At 45.3% G+C, this 26,654-nt stretch overlaps 1 protein-coding gene across 1 annotated transcript in view; it reads right to left on the bottom strand.

Annotated features, from left to right (window-relative positions):
* The window catches only part of ASTN1 (astrotactin 1), a 281,866-nt gene that overhangs the window by 75,055 nt on the left and 180,157 nt on the right, over positions 1–26,654 (bottom strand). Inside the window, exons 9-11 of the mRNA XM_081112186.1 lie at positions 10,299–10,373; positions 3,677–3,814; positions 3,018–3,168 (exon numbers count right to left, since the gene is read on the bottom strand). Coding sequence (XP_080968312.1) covers positions 3,018–3,168; positions 3,677–3,814; positions 10,299–10,373 — 364 coding nt within the window. The remainder of the gene's footprint in view (positions 1–3,017; positions 3,169–3,676; positions 3,815–10,298; positions 10,374–26,654) is intronic.

The following is a 26,654-nucleotide window of genomic DNA, read 5'->3' on the forward strand; positions in this document are numbered from 1 at the left end:
CTCTTCCCACATCTTTGCTCCTTTCCCAGGTTCCTGAAGGGTCAGTGTATTCCGAGTTCATCCTCTCTCTTTTTATAAAATACTAGAGGCCTGGTGCACGAATTCGTGCACGGTTGGGGTCCGGCTGGCCTGCCCCGATTGGAGCCCCATCAGGCTGGGCCAGCTGGGGGGAGGGGCCAATCAGAGGCCGGGCTGGCCAGGGGCAGGGGCCGTGGGTGGTTGGCTGGCCCTGCCCCGCCCCTGGTCGAACTCCCAGTTGAACTCCTGGTCAAACTCCCAGTCAAGGGGACAATTTGCATATTAGCCTTTTATTATACAGGACTACAGGCCCAGTGCACGAATTCATGCACTGGTGGGGCCCCTTGGCCTGGCCTGTGAGATGGGCTGAAAAGGGCTCTCTGATATCCCCCCAGGGATCCCGGACTGCGAGAGGGCCGGGGAGGGATGAGGAGGTTGGCCAGCCGGGGAGGGACTGCGGGAGGGCTCCAGGGCTTGTCTGGCCCATCTTGCTCAGTCCTGATCAGCTGGACCCCAGCAGCAAGCTAATCTACCAGCTGGAGCGTCTGCCCCCTGGCGGTCAGTGCTCATCATAGCGAGCAGTTGAGCAGCCTTAACAAATCATTAGCATATTACTCTTTGTTTGGTTGAACGGATGACCAGACACTTAGCATATTAGGCTTTTATTATATAGGATGCCTTTCAGCTCAGTGCCCAAAGAACAGAATGTCAGGGTTTCTGTGAGAGGAGAAAGGCAGCTGTACAGCTGATGGCGTTGTCCCTGGTCCACTTCCAGAGGACATGGGACCACTCTGCTACACAGCAGGGCTTGAGGAAGGTGTGGATGCCCAGGAGAGTCAGGGCAGCTCAAAGTCAAGTTCCTAATATACTTCTCTGCAGGGGTACAAGAAACAGGATGCAGCACATCAGCTCTCAACTCACCAATCCACCTGCATCTGGGATCATGTGCTTCAGAACCAATGGAAAACATTCAATTGACAGACCTGCCAGTTGGTCTGGCCTCACCTCCCTCCAAGAGCCACGTGGACCAGTGACTTCTAAGTATTATGCTAATACCAAGCCCTGGCACAATTGGGTGACTTTCTGCAGTGGCTCCAATTGTTATTGCAAATGCATATTCATCAGAACTATTCCTGTTAGCTCTGTCTCACAGATCAGTGTTAAAGTACAAGAATACATCAGCACAGCTCCATGCCAAGTAAAGGGGCTAGGATCACCAACAGAAGGCTTTTGACAAGCAAATCCGTAGGGGCTCAGGAAAGGGGCAGAGCAGTGGGAAGGCATGGAGTCTATCCGCATGCATGTGTGTGAGTGCGTGAGCATGCACGAACTCATATGGGGCTGGCATGGAAGTGGGGATGCAAAGGATGTTCAAAAATGTGCACAAACAGTGTTTTATACTTAGAGTGACCCAAGAGAATAATGTAAAATGATAAGTTGAAATCTGGATGATGAAGACATGCAGGCTGAATAGTAAAAAATATTTTTTTTAAAAAAGTGTCTCAGCTGGAACTCCATTACAGTGAAATTATCTCCTGAGGGACCCAGTTGGGAAGCTCACTGCCTAGACAGCAGAAAGTGGACCAGCCACAGGGAGGGGGGACATGGACTGACCTCCTGGCTGCCTTCAAAAGACTTGGCCCAAAGAGCATTTTTCTTTGTACTTTTCCTGATAGTCCAATCTCTTAACTTTCCCCTCCCTTTGATGAACCTGCCAAGTTCTCCACCTACCTGCGACTTAGCTTTCTTTCTTTCCCTTCTCCTTTCTTCATTATCTCTCCCTCCTCAGATAAATCAGGCCCTTGTCAACTGCTGCCTAATCTGTGAAAGCCAGGGAGGCCCCAGGCCAGAGTGAGCCCCACCTGGATTCCAGGTTCATACCCATCTTTGATGAGAATGGCTCCCTGAACAGAGCAGGTGCTCAAAGATGGGGAAGAGGAGGGTGTGAACACTGAAATCGGCCCAGCATCCTCACAGCTTGCTCCGGCTTTGGGTCCCCTGACAAGAGCACAACTGTCAGACGTGGAAGCAAGACGAGACCACATCCTCCCCAGAGATGGAAGCCCTGGCCCTGCCCTGGAAACACCACAGGACTACATGTCTCAATGAATCATCTTCCCTCCCCTTCATGCCTGGCTTTCCTGCCTTCTTTCTCCACCCCTCCCCCTCTCTGAGAGGACTGCATCATTCTGCCCTTAAAAGAAGAAAGTGCTGGAAACAGACAGTAGTGCTGATGGGCATGAAAATGACAATATAAAAGCACCAGCCGCTGATGGCTCACTCTGCCCCACCTCCATTTGCCTGTGTGGTTCAATCAGTCTTCCTATCCATGGCATGGGAGATGTCCCAGTCCACTCTAGCCCAAATAGTCTTCCTAGTTCACAGCATCACATATTTTATAGGTATCCAAAGTCTATATAGGTAATAACAAAGTAAGAAACCACCTTTCCCCAGGTAGGAGTTCATTGCGATGGTCTCAAAAGGGACACATTTTTATTTTTTCTATACCATTCTTGGCTTATTTTATATAGGTAGATTTTTCCTAAAATTCCCTATTACAATCAGTGTGATTTAAGTCTAAACAAAGGTAGTTTTTTTCCCCTAGAATTTCCTATTAGAGTAAATACAGTCTATTTCCTGTAAGAGTCAATATCATACTATTAGCAGTTAATTAGTTCTCAAATTGTTTGGGGGTATTCCTTACCAACTAGACTGCAAGACTGGAAAGAAAGAATCATGGTATATAATTCAGGAGATTTCCCTTGGATAGCTACAGGTCATCCAGAGTTGTGCCATAAATATCCCTTGACTTATTGACTGGTGATTAGCATCTCATCTCCGTCAGGAGGAGATTCAAAATTTAGACTAGATGGCAGCTACAATGAGGAAGAAGCAGTCTCGACCCTTTCTTTTAGTCATAGTGTATTTTCATCTGTATATCTGCATTGTGTCTGATCCTGTGCCCTCTCCCCACTACAAGCTCGATAGGGCAGACCTACCACACAACCAGTAGAGTCCAGCTTGCGATCTGAGATGCAACGGAAGTTCTTACTGCAGCCCCCATTGTCCTTGCTGCAGTCCCGCACTGGCCCGAAGGAGTCAAGGAGCACCTCCAAGCTGTCGAAGGAGGACGAGGTCATCAGTTCCTCTCTGTGGGGAGAACACAGGGACATGGGAGGCGTCAAAAGGACTCCAGGTGCCACAAGTAGCACCACAATCCATGGTTCTACCTGGCCAGCCAGATCATGTCTTACTCCCTCATAAAAATTCGAGATCAACCATGCTCTGAGCCTTGAGCTAACAAATTACAGACATTCTCCATATCTGGGAGCTGAGCCAACCCTGAAAGGCCTGGTCAAAGAAGGTCTCATCTTGGGCTAGGAAATTAACATGTTATCCCCTGTCAGTCCTTAGAGGACCTGAGATGTGCTTACAAATTCTGCTTTTATGTCTTCTCCCTGTGCCTGAGCCTTGGGGTGTGCAATGCTGACCCAGATAGAGGAGATCCTGGCACTGCGTAGAAGGAATGTAAAGGCAGCCGCCAAGTTCTCTTTACAGCTGGTCAGGATTCCTTTCCCAGGGTCCTGGACTTGAAGGTGGTTTCTCCCTCAGCCTCGCCAGCAAAGAATGGGCCTCAGCACCTGGAGGCCGGACTCACCTGACCTCCACTGCATCTTCCATCACCGTCATGTCCGTCTTACACTTTGCTGACGGGTTGATGGCCAGTTCGGCTGGTGGGATCACAAAGCTCTTGCTGAGGGGCAGCCACATGCCCTCGCCCAGGGTGTAGGTGAATCTGCAGGGACAGCCACCACCAGGGGGTTAGGACATGGTTACCACCGCCCCTGGGAGGACCTGGCATCCATTGCCAGCAAGCTTCCCTCTCCGCCTCCGCAGAAAGGATAGTGATTGCCACTTTGTGGATGAGCTGCCTGAGTCTGAGGGAGGCGGTGAGGCCCATTCTTGCTCACATGTCCAGACAGTTGGAGAACTGATCATGGCACCCACTCACCAGCTGTGAGCGTGGTTTTTATCAAGTCATACGAAAGCATGTTCCAGTTTCCTTCATATTTGAAGCTGGGCGCCCCCTATCTTAAGTCAGATATAATTGGAAGAATTTTAATTGAAGAGACATTCCAGCCTCCCAATGCCGCCATCCCTCAGTTTGCACATGCGCAGGGGTAGCAATGGGGTCTCTCTGTGCCTGGCAGAATGCTACCCAGGAATAGGAGGGAGGACAGCTCCCTTTTTCTGGCTTCTGTGTGATGGGAACACTGGAACCAGGAGCCAGGGAGAAGGCAAGGGGGATGAAGGAGACTGGCCCAGATGTATCCTCCACACTCCTCCCCACACCCTCAGCTAATGGCCTTAACCCTGGGGAGACAGGGAAGATTTGGTGGTGTGTGTTTTTATTCTCATAACAAGGGCTCAAAGGAATAAAAGAATCAATCAGCATTTCAAGGGAGAGCTTAGAGAGACCATGAGTGATTATTTGTTTATTTATTCATTCATTCATTTTATTTCAAAGGCATTCAAATGCTCTCTGTTCACAGTCAAAAATAGTCTGTGGGATAAAAGCCAGTGTGGGTGGGATATCACAAGGCAGTGGCAGTCTGGTGTTGCCGTCCAACTTAATGTGCAGGAGGAATAAGGAAGGATGCATATGATTAAACAGAATCCAGCACAGGCTCCATCAGCATGCTGCTCACAGAGGACCACCTCAGAATCGACTCCTTCTCTCTCCTAACCCAGTGCACCTTTCTATTCTCTCTGGGCTGTCTGAGAGCTAGGAGACCAGATGGGTGACTTGAGATATTTGGGGAGGAATGTTGTCCTCTCTAGGATGCTGGCCATGAGAATGCCCACTGACCAAGTCTCAGGAGTTGCAAGCAGCCATGAGATTTCACTCACTTCCTGAATGGCAGCTCTGGGCAGAAGAGCAGCTCTAAGAAGAGAAAACAGGTGCCCCAGAGAGAGGCAAGTGGGAAGTGGCCAGGATTTGGGAGACTTCCTCTTCCCATCTGCTCTCTTACCCTTAGTCCCCTATCCAAAGACCTGCTAGGCAAACACCTTCATTAAAGAGCCCTGAAGTATCAGAAGAGCTTGTTGATCTGAAGGAGGCACTCAACCTTTCCCATCCACAGGAAAGAGAGGCAAGAGCTGGGCTAGGTGTGTGTAGGCGGGGTCCACACCAGATGTGGAAAGCCCATTGCTGGGGGACAGAGGAGGAGACCCACCACTTCACCCTTCTCTAAGCAGCTGGTAAAACTGAAGGCATGGCAGCCCCATTACACACATGCACACACACACATGTCAACTGGCAAAATTAAGGAGACCGTATTCACGGCAAGTCATTGTCCCAAGGTGCCTAGGATCTGGGACTCAAGGATAAATGTGTGTTGGAGGTAACAGTGTGCAAGATTTGCGTTCACTTTGCATTTAGTACTGAATATTCTTGAGACAGCAACATTATGATAGGCCCCATTACTGTTGTGCAATGTGTACTATTTCAAAGAAAACAGGCACACGTTTGAATGCTGCTGGAGGGGGGAGGGTGGGGAGAGTTTATTGGGACAGGTTTTGTTTTCTATTTTGGTTTTAAAATGAGAAGTTGTGCATTGATGCACAGCATCAAATCAGTGACCTGTAGTTCATCATTTATGCCACAGATTTTAGGCAACGGTTGGCAAGTCTAGCACTTCCTGGCGGTGAGTTTTTCTTTTAAAAGAGAGAGATCATGTCCATCCATCTGCTTTCCCTTCCTCCTCTGCTCACAGGAATATTTCAAAGGAAAAAGCAAACCACATCTTTCCCCAAGTGAAACTGTGGACAGCACCCCAGACCCACAGAACGAAGTTCACATCTCCAAAGACACCATACTCTGTGCTTCTACAGAGCAACCTGATTCTAGCTCCTAAAGATGCCCTCCTTTCTCCCCCCTTTGCCTTTGCCCCTAGTATTTCTTCTTCCTGAATTTTCTCCCCTTTCTTCGTTTCAGGAGTCCCGCTCATTTTAAGACTCAGGTAAGGTCCCACCCCTCCAGGATCTTCGCATCCAACCCTCAGGCTGAGCAAGGGACTCTCCTCTGTATACATCCTCCTGGTGATGATGAGTTGTGCCCATCTTCTCACCACTGCTCAGCAGAAGGTGCTACCTTAGACTGCAGAGGGCAGTGCTTGTTCATCTTTGCATTCCCACTGCCTGATACAATTTCTGGCCCAAGGAGATTACGCCCTAAGTATTTACTGACTGATCAATAAGTAGATTGTTCTTTAGTTTGCACATGCTACCCGGAGAGAGTTTCAAATTTCAAATGCAAAAGTAGAAGCAGTGGGGAAGATTTCCTTCGTTTAGAGCAGGGTATGGGTTCACCTCTGGGTTGGAATGGACTTAATGGTCAGGGTGGATCTGGTTTTGACATTATGAGAAACTTCCAAAGTTCACAGAAGTTTCTGAGACACAACTCTGTACCAAGTTAACAAGAAAGATAGTGTCACATTCACCTCTGGTGGAGTCAAGGTGAAAACCTGAAGGGCAAGCCAAATCAGGTGTAGGGTGAGACGAACCTCTACTGAGAACTCTCAAAGGGGCAGGTGGTCTGCAGAGCCACCTCATTTATCCTCACAACAGCCTTCCAAGAGTGGTCATTTGGCCCATTTTACACATTTGCCCACTAACATTTTAATGTGACCTCTTCAAGATCACCTTTTCATAAGTGGGAAGATGGGGGCTGGTTAGATTCTCTAAGCAGCTTTCCAGCCCATACTGGCTCATGCCTACGAAATTCTAAAGTTTTCTTTTATCTGCAAAATCTACTAATTCTAAATATAGCCCAAACTGTGAGAGAAAAGCAGTGTCCTGAAATCTCATCTGTCCCTCATTCATGCAGATTTGGCAGGAACAACCTCAGAAAGCCATCAAAGGGAAGTTGGTGAGCATCTGGAATGCTTTCCCAGGTTGGGTCTTCTCTTACAACAGCTGGTGGGACCATCACAGTTGGTGGCTTGGCTGGAGGCTGAGTCGTGTACATGGCCTTGGTAAACAAGAGCTTGACACTTCTGTTCAGAGGCAAATGCTCACCAGAGCACAGTGGACAGAACTGGCCTGTGCTCTCATGTGCTGGGCATGAGATGGAATGTGGAGAAAGGGACAAAGAGCTGGTGGTCCACTGTCTGCACTCTTTTCCTAGAGCAGCCATTCCCGGAGGAGGTCTTGTTCCCTGGGATGCAGGTGCACACTTGGGGTGAAGGTCTCTGAGAGAGAAATCTGGTTTGAAGTAATTCCGGCCACCAGAAGATCTAGTGAGATGGAGTGATCTGAGCCGTCATGGAAAGGACACCTTGGGCACTAGACTGGGCTTGGTGCAAAGATTCAGCCTTTCCCCTTGGGCCCTTTGAGTCTAGCTGGGACCCTTTCCAGGTTCTTTGGGATTGCAGATTACCAAGGTTAGGTTGAGCATCATGTCTTTTCCTAATCTGGTTTCAAGTCCTCAGGAAATACCTGAAATGATCACCTACAAATATTTGTTAAAGACCAACTATGTTCAAAATTTCATGTTAGATATTAAATATTTAAAGCCATATATGACACTTCCCTCAAAAAGACAACCATTTCACTGTAGAAATCAATAGGTAAATTAAAATAAATATGAAATAAAATAATTGACAAATAAATATTACAGCAAGTTACAGAAACTTGGAGGGGGAAGGTCATTGTGGATTGGTGCAGTGGGTTGGAAAAGCTGTAGAGAAGCATTTCTCAACACTAGTAAAGATTAGAATTACCATAGGGTTTGTAAAAAAACACAGACGCATGCCCACATCCCACCCCCCAGAGCTTTTGAATGAATTGATTTGTGCTGTGTGAGATCACTGGTCGTTTTAAAACACACTGGGGATTCTCATGCAGGCTAAGGTTGGAAAACAATTCTTGGATGAGACCATAAATTGCATGAAGTCAGGGACTATCTTGGTCATATTTTTTTGGTTATAGCTACAGTATCTAAAACAGTGCTTTGTAATAAATAGCAGGTACTCAACAGACTTGATCTAGGCCATGCAAAGGGGTAGTGTTTATATTAGGAGGAGAATATGCACTCTTGCTGGAGGAAAGAGTAGGGGTCAGTATACAGAGGAAAAAAATATTCAAGTTCTAGAAGCAGTACATCAGTTAGAAGATATATCTGATGGTAAGAATGGAAAGCTCTATAAGAGAAAAGCAGCCAATTAAAAGGGAGCTACACATTGGCATTCAATTGTGGGAAGATTTGAATGTCAACATTTAAATTTTCTTCCATAATTCAGGGACATGTGCAGTGGCCTGGAATCCCTCAGAACACGAAATCACTGGTGAGCGAAGTAGCGGACAGTCACGTGCTTCTTCAAGAATCAAGAGTCACTAAGCAGGTCACAGGATTTTCCCGTGGCCACTGACAGTCGGTTTACTCAGAGTGGTTTTGGTTCAAGTTCTTAATACCTGAAATCAGGGAATCATGACCCATTGATTTCATCTGAGAGATGCATTATTGCCATGCTGGTGACCAGAATGATTCATCACTTACTGATGAACACACTGGCTCCCGAGAGAGAGCACTGACGGCACGTTCCAGCCTCATAGCCAATCCCATCTGAAGTGCTCAGGTGTCACTTCCAGGTGGCAACTAACGAACTTGAAAAGAGTAAATGGTGCTTGTGGGGATGCAAACACATTTTTGGTACAAGTTCTGCTCTAATAGCTATTTCATTAAGGAGCTTGCTTTTCAAAATGTTAGTGTCTTGACTTTTAGGGGAGTGGCAACTTATACATGTTTATCAGCCTGACTTGGCCAGGCTCTCTATTTGCCTTATCTTTATCACCCTTGGCTGGTCCTGGCACATAAGTAGTCAAAAAAAAAAGGGGGGGGGCGGGGTCAGCCAAATGATAAATCACTGTTGAAAAGTTTAAATGTCCAAGTCACAGTCTAAGGATATAGCTGTCTTTTCCTGTAGCACAAATCCTCAAAAGAAGCCTGTAGCCAATGCCATAAACATGACTCAGCCTGCCCCAGGAGAGACAATCAGGAGAGAAAAGTTCGGGAGGAGAAGGCCCCAGGAGGCGTGAATCTGTAAATCTGCACTCTTGCTAAGAGCATGCCTTAGGAAAACGCCTCAGTGGACAAGCCCAGCCCATCCCCAGCAAGCAGGGAAGAGGAGCAGGAGGAGATGGGGCAGAGGAGCCAGCTCCAGGAGCAAGTGCAGGAGCAATATTAACACCTAGGCCAGGACTGGCTGACAGGAGGGGTTTGCAAAGGCAGCAGTGAATATGTGAGGCTCCGCACACTATCCGAGTGCAATGAAAGGAAGCACATTTGTCCCACCTTGCTCACCATTCCTCCCTAATGCGATGTGGTAGCTCAGAGCATCCTTTGACATCAGACACTCCTGCAGTATTGTTTCCTTCCTCCACAAGAGGGCGCCCTCACAGAGGGTGATGTATTCATATCCACCCTGGCAGGCCCAGCAAGGTCTCTGGCACTTAGTGGGTACTCAGCAAATGCATGTTAAGTGAAGGATAAATTGACAAAATAAATGGATAAGATCTTAGTTTGAAGTAAAGATGTGTTCCTGCTAAGGTCTGGTGTGAATGAGACTTTATAAAAATCCAACAGTTCACAGTCACAACCCAAATTCTTCCTCTGCTTGTTGAATTTTCTAATAGGTGACATTCCCAGGTATGTAGGTAGAAATTAGGCAGGGATTAGAAACATCCGATTTGATCAAGAGGGTGGCAGGTAAAATAAAATAATAATAAAGTAGATCTAAAAAAAGGGGGTGGCAGGGCCAGAGAGATTAATTTTGAACAACTTAAGACTTTATGAGGAAGGTGTGAATTAAGTGCACAAAGGAGATGCAGAGAGGGGCAGTAGCTGCGTGTCCTGTGCTGGTTTCTGTGCTAGGGGCTCTCCCTGCATTACCGCACATATTCCTCATAACAAGAGAGCCATGCACGTAACGGAGTCCCATTTAACAAAGAGGAAAGTGGAGGCTCCAGGATGTGAAGTGAAGCAGGGGTCAGAGAGCAGGTGAGGAAGGAAGCCAGGACCCCACAGAATCCGTGTGACTGCAAAAGCCTCCACACTGTCACTGGGCATGATTGGGGGACAGATGCTTTTGTTACTAGGAGGACAGAATGACTCATCAAAGCGATGCCTTTCCACTTTACCGCTAGGAAACCAAGCTCAGTGGGAAGTGGGACATGGGGCTTGAAGACATATATAAGCAAGTCCCTAAACAACCACTCACCTGAATATTTTATCAGAAGGTTGCTCTCCCAAAACCAGGTCAAAGCCTCGCTGAAATATTGTGTAAGGCCAAGGCCTAAAAGGAAAAACATCATTCAATTAAAATCGACTCAACACACACTCCCTGCACATCCGTCCACTTTGTAGGGCAGGGGTACTCAAACTTTTTAAACAGAGGGCCAGTTCACTGTCCCTCAGACCGTTGGAGGGCTGGACTATAGTTTAAAAAAAAAAACTATGAACAAATTCCAATGCAGCAAAAACACCCGGCGGGCCAGATAAATGTTTTCGGCGGGCCGCATGTGGCCCGCAGGCCATAGTTTGAGGACTCCTGTTGTAGGGGGACCAGACGGGACTCTGGAGGCCCAAAGATAGTGAGGACCTAGTTCCTGTCCTCAGGAATCACACTGATGTCAGTTTACACAGGTGCTTGAATGCAGGAACCCAAGCAACAACAGGATCAATGTAAAAATCACTTAACCACAAGGAGAGTGATATTTAATAGACATGAACATTGGAATGATATAGTGAGTAAAACTATACTAAGGTGGACCTCCCATCACCATAACTCATGGTCCTTCGGATGTGGCTTGAACAGAAACGTAGCTTAGGCTCACTTATTTGAGGGGTGGGCAGCATGATTTGTTGGGGAAGGTGGAGCCTCTGTAATCAGACAGTTCAGGTTCAAATCTTGTTCTGCTAATGAACCAGCTGTCTGACTTTGGGCAGATTATTTATCTTATTGAGTATAATTTTATCACTTCTAAAAACTGGGTTAGTAAGAGCTGCCTCACAGGCCACTGTGAAAATCAAGCAAAACTTTTAAGCCAAGGTCAAGGTTCATATGGGCCTTCCACACATTCCCTTTCTCTACTCGAAATGGCAGGAACATTCCAGGTCTTCTGGTTCCAGATGTTTTCAAAATTTTTATGTCACCCATTTTTGAAACAGAAACCACTGAAATGGTATTTTAAAAAGAATCCTTAACCACGAGTCTCCCTAGTGAGTGTCTCATATACTTGAAAGTAATAAAACTATTTCTTTTAAATAGTATATATCTTTTCACTAACCCAGATGTCCAACCCCAAGATTATTTGTTCACTGGAGCAAAACTTGGGAAATCCCTGAATTGTGCTGGGTACCAGACATTTTGCACACTTGATGGACTGAGCCCTTACTGCCATGGACAGCAGTCTCCACGTATTACCCAATTATACCAACCCAATAACCCGGTAATAGAGGATTTCACTGTAGACATGCCTTTACTTTTCAAGGACTATAAAAAGTCAGGAGAATACAATTATTTGGGGCTAAATCTAATATTAGGCGTTAACAACCCAGTGTTTGTTAGGGCAAGGGATATCACCCAATAGATGGCATTTAGGGACGTCTGTGGCAGGTGAATGACACAATGACTGAGGACACTACTGTCAGTTAGAAGGTAGGGCTAAGAAGGCTAGAACAGGGACATTCTCAGCTCTACAAACAACACATTTCCCAATGCCCTCCAAACTTTTAAATGTCTTGCTATACATTTACAGAGGTGAAACCCTGCTTATAATTATCTGAGCCTAGCTGCTAACTCCATTCACAAATAAGCACGGAGTAGCTTGTACAATTTTAACATGTGATTAATTTTCTAGGTGCATAAATACCATATAAATTGAAGGAAGATTCTACATAGAAATCTTACCATTTATTCATAATTTTGGAAAATTATGTCATTGTCTGAAATGCTGTTCATGATCACTGAATCACCAATAAAGAATCTGCATTAGATGGATTATTCTTACACAGATTACATTCTGGTGAATCTACAATGGCTGCAAATGTCTGTGAACTATACTTCTATTTTAATATTACAGAATATTTACACATTAAAAGTTACTATATCATTATAAACTAGAAGCTCGGTACACGGATTCATGCATTGGTGGGGTCCCGCAGTGTGGCCTATGGGGATCAGGCTAAAACTGGCAGTCCAATGCCGCCTGCTGCTCCTGGTCATCCCGGTCCCGCTGTGCTTGCCACCGCCCTGGTAGGCTCACTGCTGCTCCACTGCCGTCTCCGGGCTGCAGTGGCCAGCCATGAGCCCAGTGTCTGGTGCCCATCAGTCAGTTGAGCGGCACTCCCGCTGTGGGAGTGCACTGACCACCAGGGGTCAGCTCCTGCATTGAGTGTCTTCCCCCTGGTGGTCAGTGTGCATCATAGTGACCAGTCGACCAGTTTTTCAGTCGCTAAGGCTTTTATATATATAGATAGATTACTTTCTTGTTATTTCTTTTTTAATCATTGTTAAGGCATTATACTTATTTTTTGAAAAAAAAATTAACAGACTTTATTACTTATGAACTAGAGGCCTGGTGCACAATTTTGTGCACTGATTGGGGGGTCCCTTGGCCTAGTCCGCATTTGGCATCGATCAGGGCCGTCTCGCCCAGTCCTGATTGGGCCGATGGGGGCTGGCCAGCCGGGGAGGGACCATGAGAGGGCTCCAGGGCATGTCCTGCCCGTCTCAACCAGTCCTGATCAGCCACATTCCAGCAGCAAGCTAACCTACCGTCTGAGTGTCTGCCCCGTGGTGGTCAGTGCATATCATAGCAACTGGTGGAACGGTCAAACAGTCAGTCAAATGAATGGTCATACACTTAGCATATTAGGGTTTTATTATATAGGATTTCATTTACGGATTATAAAAGGGGTTATAAAACATTTGTTATAAAGGAGCATGTTAGGTCTGGTGAGGTTGAGAACCACCAACTTAACCTAACCCATTAACCAATTAACTACTCCAAGGACTTGGTACTTGCAAAGGGAGGCCATAAGGACTACACGAAGGAGTGGTTGGGATGGATGCATTCATTTTTTATGCTTACTATTTATAAACACTTTATTCCTGGAATCCAATTTAGAAATATTTGGAGGCAACTAAAATTGGCTCCAAAAAATACCCAAACACTGTGCTATGAATAACCAACCCCTGCATCAAAGGCACAGCTCTTAGTGTGTTTTTATGTTTGTTCTGCTAATTTCACTGAAGATGACCCCACAGAGTGGGGTTTAAGCCTGATTCTTTTTTGTTGAATAGTAAGTGATGGCTTAAGGCCAGCTAAAAAATGTCTTAATTGAAAAAAAAATCCAGAAATCATGATTTGTTCCATATGCTCCTAGACACTTAGAAAAAGCAATCAAGAGAGAAGAGAGACATGCAACTTTCTCTCTCTTTTCGGCAAAGTCACATTTTCTTTACTATCTGTTTAATAATTTCAAATAACACACATTTTGCTCTTGAGTCATCTGTAGTACTCAAAACTGGTATAATATGTGAACTAGACTTAATTCTTGGCATGGTTCCTAGGTTGTTTGAAAATATATTTGGAGGAACAAAACTTTAGGATGGTGTTGATTACAATATGAACAATTAATTGCATAGAGTAACATCAATAAGCCTACATTCAAGTCATAGGTAATAAAATGAGCCAGGACCACTAAGCCCACATCACCATATTGCTAGGCAGGCGAGGGCAAAGGGACTTCCTGCTCTGGAGAGGCCTGAATGGTAAGAAAGGAAACTTAGATTCAAAGGACACAGATGTGCAGCATAGACACCACCCTGGTCACATTGAAAGGCAGGAGGGTGCAGTGGTTAGGACATAGGCTCTAGACAAGCCTGCCTATTTCAAATTCCGGCTTAGCCAACAATCCATTGTGACTATGAACAAGTCCCTCAATCACTAATGTCTACATTTCCTTATGTATAAAATGAGACCGTTGGTAATCAATGTATCTACCTAGTAAGGTTGTTATGAGGAGAAGCCAGTTAATATAGTTAAAGTGTTCACAACAGTATCTGGCATTTAGTATCATACAAGCATTAGTTAAATAAGGTAAATTTACTAGTTACCTGAGTCAAGTATAAATACTATAATAAAGAGACCCCCCAATTTCTCTAGAGGAAGAAGTACAGATGCAATGGCAATACCAGGCTTCCACTCAGACTGTAAATGTTGGTTGGAGAGAAGGCAATAATGAGTATGGAATCCTGGGCCCCCACCCATCTCCTACCCAGCGATCACTCTGCAGGCAGTGACTATACAGTACTGACATTAAACCCACAGAGAGGAAAGAACATATTGTGAAATGGTAAGAGAAATCAGCTGCACAATTCTTCAGCAAAGGAATAAAAGAGAATTTACTATTTTCTTCCCAATAGACAGGAATGATGTCAGAGAAATGGGAATTCTAATTTATTTATTTAGCAAACATTTATGAAGGGCCTATTGTGTGTGAATTGTGATGCCAGGAAACAGGAGCTGGGATTAAGAGATTCTTTCCCTGAAAGGAACCTATAGTTTTTTCCAAAGAAACACATATAGATCCAAACAGAAGAGAATGAATAAAAGGGAAGAGAGATGCAGGTATAGGGGACATGCTAAGTGACAATGAGGGGGTTGTGTCAGGTCACTCAAAGGCTGGGTATTGGCAGTGCATGGAGTGATAGTTGGGGGATTGCATGAGTGAAGAAGCTACCAGGGGACCATATAGGAAGGGGCACAGACAAAGCGATGGAGAGCTGGACCTAAAAGTACCAGAAACACTTTGGAGCTGTTACCTGAGACCAACTGAGAGGAATGACATGCAGTAGGTCTCTCTGTGTCCAAGTGAGTGAACTGAACTGGCCCCACCAAAGAAGAAGCCTATCACTGAGCTGCATGTCCATGCGTAGCTGGATGTGGCCATGGGGATGCCTGGAAATAGGGTCTCTAGAGCCATAGAATTGTCCTCCTCTCCTTGCTATTTCTCATTCTGCAGGTGTCATTTGGTCAAAATGGCTACTGAATGTGCTAGAGGCAGGGCCCCTGGCAGCTCCAGCTCCTGTCTTTACATCAGACCACAGAGGGGCACTCCCCCTGCTCATTAGGAAAGAATAATCCCTGGGAAGACTGCTTGGCATATCCTTGGTCAGATGACCAACCTGGGCCTGTCAAAGCAGAAGGCAAGTCCCATTTGATCTTCAGGGCTAGAGCTGGGGGGAAGGTGAGTGTCAAGCAAAACAGTAATTTCCACCTGAGCTTCTCTCTGCTCATGGTGGTAAAGGTGCTGCCTCCATCATGAGTAGGTGGCAATACTGAGCAGCCAGTGCCAACAGTAATTTTGTGGGAAGAGTGCCCATCAAGTAGCTCAAGGACAGTGTCAGGCATGATGAGCCCTGCAACTGGACAGAACCCTCAGTCTCTTGACTACAATTTAGATGTGTGGCCTCCAGAATTCTCTGTTCTGCATTGGGTAAGCCAGTCACATCTTCTTGGTTTGGGAAAATTAGCAGAATCAAAACTCAGAAGAAAGTCTGTTTGCTTGTTTATGTCTTCTTGCTGACAAATCGAGACCATGAAGACTGTCATCCCTGTGGGCAGCTACAGATGGCAGGGGCATCGAGGGCCAGCAGAGGAACCAGCTGGGATCCCTGCCTCGGACACATGATCTGTGTCCCAGAGGAACACCATTGTCATGAAAACACAGCAGCCCAGGACACACATGCAAATTGTGTACACGGAGGACAATTAGTAATCTTCCCTTTGCCTTTTCTCTCCTCTCCCTGCCTCCCACAATCCCCACAGTTTATGCAGAGTTCTTCCTAAGCACTGGCAATTTCTAAGCTTTCAGCTTCTCTCCTCAATGCTTGCTCCTCCTCTTCCCTAAGACACAACAGCTGTTGCAGGGTTTTTTCCTTCATTCTTGGTATTGGGCTTGTTTCTTGTGCCTTTTTTCCACTGTGTAACACAGACCCAACTGAGCGATGACCTCCTACATGGCCAGTCTGACCAGAGGACCTGGGTATCCCTTCACAATGGCTCTCTCAGTACAGAAAGTGACCACATCTGCTCTGGACAGCAATCCTTTAAATAATGATTTAAGTGCTAGTCCTAGCTTTTGACCTAACTGTGGCACCTGAGATGGAGGTTGAAAGCTTTTGGACAGTGTACCTGAGATGGGCTTCCTTGTGGAAAGCTTACCATGGGGCAAGAGGAGGGGAACAGATGTGAGATAGTTAGATACATAAATACATACAAAATCGGTGGGGGATAGAGAGGCTACATGTATGTATGTATGTGGTGTACACATGTATTTAAGCATGCATGCAGTATGTGTACACAGTTCAGTGCAGAGAGAACGTTTGAGAGAGAGCCAATGCTAAATAAGGCATTTTATGATGAGCTGACAGAATCTAGGAGCTTCTTTTGAACTTATATAATCCTCCACCTATTGCTAAGAGAGCATTTTACAAATGACAGTAATTTGCACATCTATACATATAAAAAACCCTAATATGCAAATAGAACAAACGGCAGAACCACCCAACAACTGGTCACTATTACATGCACTGACCACCAGGGGGCGTGCGTGGAAAATGGTGGCATCCACTGCAGCAGGATGGTGAAGCAGGTGAGTGGGGGCACCAGACCAGGCTGGTCGCTATCATCGGGGCAAGCCTCTGGTGGTTACTGAAAATTCTTTGCTCCCACGTGCCGCGGTCCTGCTGGGCACTCGCACCTGCTGCTGGCGCAAGAGCCGCTCTTTGCACCCACTGCTTGCACCTGCTGATGGCTGGGAGCGATCGGGCCAGTGCCAGGCACTGGCAACGGGTGTGAGCGGCAGCTGCTGGCCCTGATGACCTGAGGGCTTCTCCACCTCCCTTGATCCTGAGGGGTGATTGGGGCAGCAGCCGTTGCTTGCACCTGCTGATGGTGCTGGCCGCACTTGCACCCACTGCTGGTGCAGGCCCCAATCACTTCATGATGTCAATGGGTGCAAGCAGGGCCGGTGCTATCAGTGCATGGGAGTGGCGGCAGCGGGAGCAGGGCTGCTGGCAGACAGGGGACCAGGGGATCGCGGCAGGAGGGGCCAGGTGGGGGATGGGCCAAGACCCATCCCTGTGCCCACTACAGCCTTGTGGCCCACAGTTCCTTTCAAGGTGCATGAATTCGTGCACTGGGCCCCTAGTAGTTAAATAAAAGCACTGTCTTAAGCTTGCCTCTGGTCCACATTAGGCTAAGTTTCTGGAGGAAGCAGGGTTTCGAACGTTCCTACCCAGCTACTCCCAACACTGCGGTCCTGGTCTAGGATTTCACATCCTTACATAATGTGGGAGTTTTTAAACAAATGTTCCTTTTCTCATCCAGGTAAATTCATTTGCAAGGGGAGAGCAGTGAAATAAAGAAAATAGAGATTCATTTAAAAAAAATGCTTCCACAAAAGGGTAGTTTGTATGAGATACAGAAGTAAAGAAATAAACGGTAAAAAAATTATTTCTTCAGGTACCCAGTTGGCTGAAACATCCCATGCCTCAGTTGACCTTAATGGTGAGCTGGGGTGATGAGTATGTGCCACTGTCCTCATAGCCAGTACCAGTACTGGGAGGAAGAAGTATTGGAACGCCTGATGCCTGGGTTATCTGATAAACCTGTGGCTTTATCCAAGGTTCAATAATAAGAACGATGATGCCCAAAGTTTCTACGGGACACTTTAGTGCCTGGGGCCTTTGCATATGTTATTAGTTTACCTGGAATTTCTCCCCCTCTCATTTACTCAGATGACCTACACTATTCTTCAAGTCTGACTAAAAATTACTTCCCAAAGTAGACCTTCCCTGGTGCCCCAAGACTAAGTTACGTCCCCTTGTGATATAAAGCACCATGTATGCTCCTTTATAAACCTATAACCATAATTCATACATTATATATTTAGTCAAGAGTTTCCCCCATCAGATAGGTCATCATCATTGCTATATTCTGACTGTCTAGTGCCGTGGTCAGCAAACCGCGGCTCGCGAGCCACATGCGGCTCTTTGGCCCCTTGAGTGTGGCTCTTCCACAAAATACCACGTGCGGGCGCGCACATACAGTGCGATTGAAACTTCGTGGCCCATGAGCAGAAGTCGGTATTTTGTGGAAGAGGCGCGGTTTGCTGAGCCGCAGTTTGCCGACCACTGGTCTAGTGTAGTAATATCACAGAGCAGGTACTCAGGAAAGAATTAGACCAGAGATGGCGAACCTATGACACGTGTGTCAGAGGTGACACCCGCACTCATTTTTTTGGTTGATTTTTCTTTGTTAAATGTCATTTAAATATATAAAATAAATATCAAAAATTAAGTCTTTGTTTTACTATGGTTGCAAATATCAAAAAATTTCTATATGTGACACGGCACCAGAGTTAAGTTAGGGTTTTTCAAAATGCTGACTCGCCGAGCTCAAAAGGTTCGCCATCACTGAATTAGACTGTCACAAATGAGGCTGAGAGTCTGACAGACTGGGGTTCAATCCTAAAGGAGGGTGTCCATTGCACTATGCAACCTCAGGTAAGTCACTTCATCTCTCCCAGCCCCAGTATCTTCACTTATAAAATGTGGTAAAGTAGTTCCTGGAATTAAATAAACATGTATATACTTAGCACAGTGCCTGTCACATAGAACAAACCTAACCAATTTGGCTATTATTATTAATCATAATTAACATTCCCAGTGGTGAATAGAAAATGCATTTCTAACATCACACTTTAAAAACAGTTAACGATATATGGTATATTTTACAAAGTCTTGCTATCTTTAAACATGTATATTTCATAGAAAAAAGTTAAATATTGATGTGATTTTATTCATTATTTAATGTTGACTAATAGCTAAACAAATTCATTTAGAATTTTTTTAATGCAGAAAAACAACATATTTGTCACTAATGAGCCAGGCAGCTAGGAGTGTCGGCTCTGGAGCCAGACAGAGCAGGCTTAAACTACCACTAATGAACTCTGCCCCTGGTTAGTCATTCAGCCCTGATATCACGCTATTCCATACACGTCCTCTCCTTGCCGGAGTCATGTCAATACCACCCAGCCTCCACCTGTCCCCGATCCCTGCCTGAAGCACACACACATTTCAGAGCCTGGCTCACTGTCCTCTCTGATACTTCACAATTTTGGGGGACTTCAGTAGCTACTGAAATAATCCTTTTAATTCTAAAACCATACCTTAATTTTTCTCCTCAAGTGATCCTGTCCACCTCCCTCACTCAATGGTCATAGCCTAAATTCCCAATATCTACAATCCCTCCCTGGGCCACAGTTTCAAGGATCCCAATAAGGGCCTTCCGGGCTCAGTCCTGCTGGGCTCACACCTCCTGGTGCCACCGCACCTTTCCACCTGCCTGAGACTTCACATCCATTCATTCAACCGCCGTTTTCCTGACCCTCAAGCACCTCACGTACTCTCTCTTCTCTTTATTCAGATTAAATTCTATGACCCACTAATATAATCACATCTTTCATGTAACCTCAGCTCTCTCTCTCCCCTTCACTGCTTTATCAACTTGTCAGAACTCTCCAATACTGGTCAAGCTCAACCACCCTGAGGCTCCATTTCTGCGTTTGCACAAATGAATGCAGTTGGCAACCACCCTGATTGGTCTCATTTTAAATCTCACACCACTGACCTCGAGTGGGCTCTGAATACTACCTAATGATCAAACTACATTTTCCGTGGGTGTTTGCTCTCCCATCTCTGTATTGTTATCCTATATAATAAAAGGCCAGGAACCATAAGCGTAACGACCGGAACAACAGCTCGACCAGTCGCCATGAGGTGAACTGACCACCTCTCGGTCCCTTCCCCTCGCCCCTGGCCTGTGAGCGGTGGCAGGCGTGGTGGTGAGCAGCGGTGGGGCGGGGACTGGCGAGTGGGCTCAACAGCTGACCTCTTGGTCCCTCCCTCTGGCCCATAGGCCCCCCGCTGGAGAACAGGGGAACTGGGATGGGTAGCAGGAGTACCGGGCTGGTTGTCAGGCTATTGGGATCCCCAGCTCATCCCCAGCTGCTCAGAGGCTCAGGCCGGTGGGAAAGCGGGTGCCGGCAACTTCACCTACATGCGTGTGCGCCTGGCCGGCCGCTGATGGAAAGCACTGCCCACTCGGGGCTGCTCACGTGGGCGCCACCACTGCTGCAAGGAGCTTGCAGGGCTGACGGAAGCTGTGGGGTGTGCCTGCGATCTACGCGCTCCAGCGGTGGAAGCGGCGTTCGGCCTGGGGACTGGCAAACAGGCAGAAGATGGCCCTGCTCACAGGCTAGGCCTAGGAACCCTACCCACACGATTTTGTGCGCTGGGCCTCTAGTTTCATATAATCTTTCTCATCAAACTTCCAACACTGCTCCCTCGTCCTCACCCTCAGCTAATAACCTGCTTCCTATGTGATCAAGACAACAGAGGCAATCAGATGACAAGTTTTCCTCACCACACTCACCTATCTTTCCTTGTGCTCATCCCTTGATCCTCCTTCCAGTAATTAGGCATCAATAGACTGTGTTCCTGTTTAGGATGCTACCATCCCAACTCACCTTATGAGTCTATGGGACATTGAGATATAAGGGAAGGAGCCCTAGATGGAAGTTACAAATCAATCTCCCTTCTGTTACTATAACCTCAATCAAATAAGAACACCCCGGAGCCTCAATTTCTTCATTTGCAGAATGGAAATCATGAGGGACAGCATACTTCATACAAAGTTCACATTGTTGAACAAAGTATATATAAATAAAATTCAGATCCTTGATAAACTTTGATCATTTATTTTTGAATCAACTTTTTATTTGCAGTTGAATTCTGTATTTTGTGCATATGTTCATGTGTGTGCTTAACAAAAATCATCTCATTTAAAGATAGAACTGGGGAAAACAATTCCTGCCTCTCAGTGGCTCAGTTTTCCTGTCTACAAAATGGGATAATAGTAGCCCATTAAATGAGTTAACATGTGCAAATAACTTATGACAATGTTGGATATAGTATAATGGTAGCTATTATTCACACATTATTAGGCATGCTAGTTATAAATGTTGAAAAAGGGTTTCTCCTAAAGAAATTTTAGAAGCATATAGAATGATTTTTAAATGACAATAATAAACAAGTGCTGTGACTTTCCCTCCCAATTTTAAGATTCAAAGATACAGCCCTTTCCCCAAAAATTGGCAATAAAAACAAATACATAATTATGATGGTTAATTTTATGTGTCCATCTGACTGGTCCATGGGCTGCCCAGATAGTTGATCAAACATTATTCTGGGTGCTTCTATGTTTGAGTAAGATTCACATTCGAATTGGTGGACTGAGCAAAACAGAATGCCCTCTCTAATGTAGGTGGGCCTCATTTGATCAGTTGAAGACCTGAATAAAACAGGAAGGCAGACATTCCTCCGAGTAAGAGAGAATTCTTTCTGCCTAATGGACTTCTAAATGAGACATCAGGTTTTTTCTGCCTTTGGACTGTTTATTGTGTCTTGAGCCTCCGAGCCTGCAAACTAGAACTACATCATTGATTCTCCTGACTTCCAGGCCTTCAGACTCAGAATGAAATTACACTATCACCTTTCCTGAGTCTCTAGCTTACTGGATGCATATCTTGAGACTTGTCAGCCTCCATAATTTTATGAACCAATTCCTTATAATAAATCTCTATATATTCTGCATGTTTTTGGTTCTGTTTCTCTGAAGAATGCTGACTAATACACACATATACACATACACAAATATAGAATCCATGTTTCACCTTCATGTTAACACAAATCATGTCAGAGAGTAAGGGACTGACCGAGGGGACATGGACATTGACATTGACCCCAGTTATGCAAGAGACTTCAGTCCCTTGACTTCTAACATCTGCCTTATGGGGATAAAGGAGAGGTATCTGTTTCTGTAGATTCACAGATAATCAGAGAAGGTAGGGTCAGAGCCCATCTGTACTCATGGGGGAAGTTAGCCTAGAGACATGCAGCACCCCTGTATATTCTGGGGTCAAGGATTACACAAAGCACAAGAAAGAAGTCTTGAAAGGGTCAGAAAAAGCTGATAACAGTAGCTGCCATTTATTGAATGAATACTGACCACCTGCCAGGCAAACACTAAGCTCCGTGCCATACACGCATCATTTCACAGCCACCTGGAGAGCTATCAGCTATACAGTTATTATCCCCAGGCTGCAAAGGTAAACAAAGGTTCATCAAGGTTAGTGACTTGTCCAAGGTTATACAGTTAGTAAAGGACAGAGGTGAGCATTAGCATGGATCTCAGAGCCTACACTTTCTCCCACACCTTGCTCTCCCCCGGCACCGTCATGGGTATACAGCCGCTAGAGGAAGTGTACAAAGACAGCACTGGGTCTCTAGGCAAAGATGCTGCCTGGGTACTGGCCTGACTTTCCCACCCCTGGCCTCTAGGTGCAGGTGGTAGGCATGGCAGATGTTATCTATTGTGCACAAGAATTACCTGTTCCCCTGCCTGTTTTTGTAGGGCAATTCTAGCATATACCATGTGGTATTAGGTCACCTGTTTATCTGTCTTCCTCTTTAAATACCCTCTCACTGACATAGCTACTAAATCTCCAAAACCCTTGTGTCTTTCACAAGTGACATTTGGCAGAATGATTCTAAAGCCTTGGGGGACATCAGATTCACCCCACAAATGAGCATAATTATTCTGAAACTTTAGTTCCTCTCATTTCACATATCTAGAGTGGACCACACCTTGGTAGTTTGGAAAAGTTAAGTGGATGATTCTAAAGCACACATTAGGTTGAGACCTAATATGTGCCCTGCTTATACACTCCCTGCCCCAGCAAATCGTTATGAATGAGTCTGGCAGTCTATAAAACATGATTGCCATAAAAACAGCAACTGCAATCTTGCCTAAAAACTCACTAGAACCCACTTTTCAAATATCCGAATAATCATGAGATGAAGCATACTAAGTTCCTTCCTTCCTGTCCACTTTACTGATGAATTAAGATCCCCAAATATCATTATAAGTATATAAGACATACATTTGTTTTTATAAACTGTTAGTCATTTTTATTTCAGTGGATCAATATTTCCATTAAAAGAGTATTGTATAGATTTGAGATTTTCATGCATTCATAAATGAATCCACAGGTCCAAATGCCCCCCATACACATGCATACTGGTACGTGCATATACGTACCTATGCACATGTCACATATATACACATACACACAGTTACAAACTCACATGTTTCCACAGCTGCAACAATTCCCTTGGGGGCTGTAAGGAAGGAGTCAGGTGGCTGATAAAACTCACTATTGCTTGCCTCTTCTGCTCTTAATGCCCTGGCAGCTGCTATGGGTTCTGAAAGCGATCCTGAAGAACAGCCACTGACAGCAGATCACCCCTGGTCTGTGAATCACCCGATTTTTGTGGGTGGGCTCTGGAGTTGGACAGATCTCCACTGGAGTCTGAAGTCTGGGTTAGAGCTCCTTGCTGTGTGAAACTGACCAGACAGGTAACCTTTCCAAGCCTTTCTTCTGTGAAATGGTGATAACTACCTGTAACTTACAGGACTGTAAGATGATTAAATGAATGAATACAGTTCCACTCCAATGGCTGAAATACATTTGTCAATTTCTAACTGTAACTTCCCTCCCCTTCTCTCTGGACTCTGAATAAAGAGACACAGTTGATTTTTACTCTGGAATAATGCAGCCAGGGTCTCACTTCAATACCCCTGAAAGCTTGTTAGTCTCGCTTACTCCTGTCCATGGGCACAGCCTGCCCCGGGAATCCCTGGACACCTATCTTTGCTCACAAATGAACAGGACAGAAGCTTGGTAATACATCTGTGCAAATCCATCTCTGCACAAGAAAAACAGCTTAACACCTATTCACTTTGGAGTGATACCTCCAAACGGAGGGCTCCCCCTTCCTTCACCAAAGCAACAGACATTCCAGGTCGGACGACAAACAGCACTTACATGAGAGAAGAGGAAAAAATAAAGAAGCAGAGAATGTGCAGAAGAAGAGAAAGCTTCTTACAGTTCTAATATATAATGTGAGGGTGTTAGCATAGGCAGCCTGGAATTAATAGAAGAGAAGGGAGCTAGACTGGCTGGGCCTGGTTGAGTCTACTCTAGACGTTACATTTAATCAGTCTAAGTCTGGAAATTATAGCTTCAGACACCCCAGGGGATAGCACCCCTTGTCCTGTGTAGGGAGGCTCTTCCCCAGGGGACGGCCAGTCCACTGGCCCAGACTATGGGTGGGAGAAATAAACAGTAAAGGGGAAATTCCTTTGCTAGGCACATGGGCAAAACAGAAACCAAGATGGTGCAGGGAGAGGTAAGCACATGTGCAGTAAAAAACCAAATGATGCAGCAGGATTTGGGGTCATGTGCAGTGGAGCCTAGCCCAAGAAAATCTGTAAAAAGAATCAGATTGAATAAAGGCACAAACCCAGAAGGTCCAGGAAAGGGACTGGTTAGGGGAGGGCCCAGCACAAGTGTGGGAAGAAATAGGAAGAAGGTTGGACAATTTGAAAGACAGCCTACTCATTCCAAAACCCAACAAAATATATGGAGGATTATCAGGAATCTTGGAGCAGTTGTTACTAGAGCCTGCCTGCCCTCCACATCCCCAAGGGCATATTATTTCCCTTCACCCCAATAAATCTTGCCACTATGCTTAAACTTCTCCCACACCTGTGCCCTTTGAAATTCCTTTCTTGCAATGCTGCAAGAACCCATTTTTACTGGCAACAAGGGGAATTTGACAAGTTAAATAAACCAGGGAAACATCACAAAATCCATCAAGGACTTGTATTTAGTATAGAGCATTTGCCCTTTCCCCAAAGTTCTTTCCTATTTACTAAGTCATTTCAATTCAACATAGCTAGTTTCACTATTAATTCAATCCCTCATTCACTTTTTCGTGTATTTGTTTACTAGAAAAATATTAATTAACCAATTGCCATGTAAAACACACTTTGCTAAACACTGTCAAGGGGCACAGAAATGATTAATACACATTCTCTGCCATCAAGGACTTCATTAGTGTAGTGAATCATTCCTCAGCAGTTATTACACAACTCTGAGGAGCCCGATATTATGGAGAGCCTTGGGACACACAGATACAAGGCTGGGTCCCTGTCGCCGATCATGGTCTAATGGGATAAAAGTGACAAGTAAACAATCCATGGCACTTCATTTGTCAATGTTTATGATAGAGCAAACAAAAGCCATTATTTACTGAATATTTACTTTACATTTATTATTTCACTGATTCTCATAAAAAGCACTGAGGCATATGCATTTGTATTACCTCTATTTAACAGATGGAGAAAGTGAGGCATAGAAATGTTATATATTATTAGCCAAAGTCTCATAGCTAATACATAGCAGAGCCAAGGCTACGCCCACTGCTCTCAGAGGCCAAAGTCCTTGCTATGACCCTGCTGTATCCTCATCACCACAGTGCTGCCAGAGGGCCCAGGGGACCCCTGAATTGCACTGGCTTGGAGGGTTAATGAAATGAGGCCACATCCACATTCCCTGGCAGAAATGAGAAGGTGGGGTTGACAAGGTGGAGTTTTAACTGTGAGCATCTGGCAAGAGGTACAGCAGGTAGCTAAATAAGCAGGGCAGACAATTCACCAGTTCACTGTCACGTGTCCAAAACAGAAACCTTCCTCACACGCCACGATATTTTGAACTTAATTTAAAAAATCAATTTGTAATGAATATAATAAAAATAAATATATTACTCACAGTTTGGGTGGGGTGTTCTTGAATATTTTCAGCTGCAAATTCTCATGAAAAATGATTTTAAAGTTGGTCAGGGCTGCCACTTAGGGAAAACATTTTTTTTTTTTTTTTATAGATGCGAGTGGCGTGTGGGGAAGGTCTGCAGCTTGCATCTACAGATGCTTATGCTGTACAATGGGTTAAAAGAGAAGGAAGCACAGAGACTGGGAATGAAAATAGAGGCTATGGGGGTAGAAGAGACAGCAATATAATAAGGCTACTGATCATTTACAATCCCCAATTTCATAGATAAAATCACTGAGTCTCAGACAGGTTAAATTATCAAAACTCATATAGTAGATACACAGTAAGATCATTCATTCACTCATTCCTTCCTTCCTTCCTTCAGCAAATATGTGTTCAGCAGCTGGCATAGGCCAAGCTCTGTGCTCTGGGGGTTCAGAGATGAACCGAAGTAAAGATGGTGACGTTCTGCTTCATGGAGTTTATACTAGTGGAAATATTATCAGTTGAGATGAGTGCTCTGAAGAAAGGATTGCAGTCTTTGAGTGTGTATGGTTAACAACAGCCTGCCTGAGAAGGTGAGGGTTAAGCCTGGGTTAGGGGATTGTTATATATACATATTTGATTATGTCACTCCCCTCCTTTAAAGTTCTGTCCTGGCTCTCAAGCCCCCCACCCCTGTATGACCTAGCCCTTGCCTACCTCACCAACTTCATCCATAGCCACTCCCTCCCTGCTTATTCTGCCTGAACCATAGTGATGGACA

This window comes from Myotis nattereri (genome assembly GCF_964212035.1).
Source record: "Myotis nattereri genome assembly, chromosome: 18".
Classification (NCBI taxonomy): domain Eukaryota; kingdom Metazoa; phylum Chordata; class Mammalia; order Chiroptera; family Vespertilionidae; genus Myotis; species Myotis nattereri.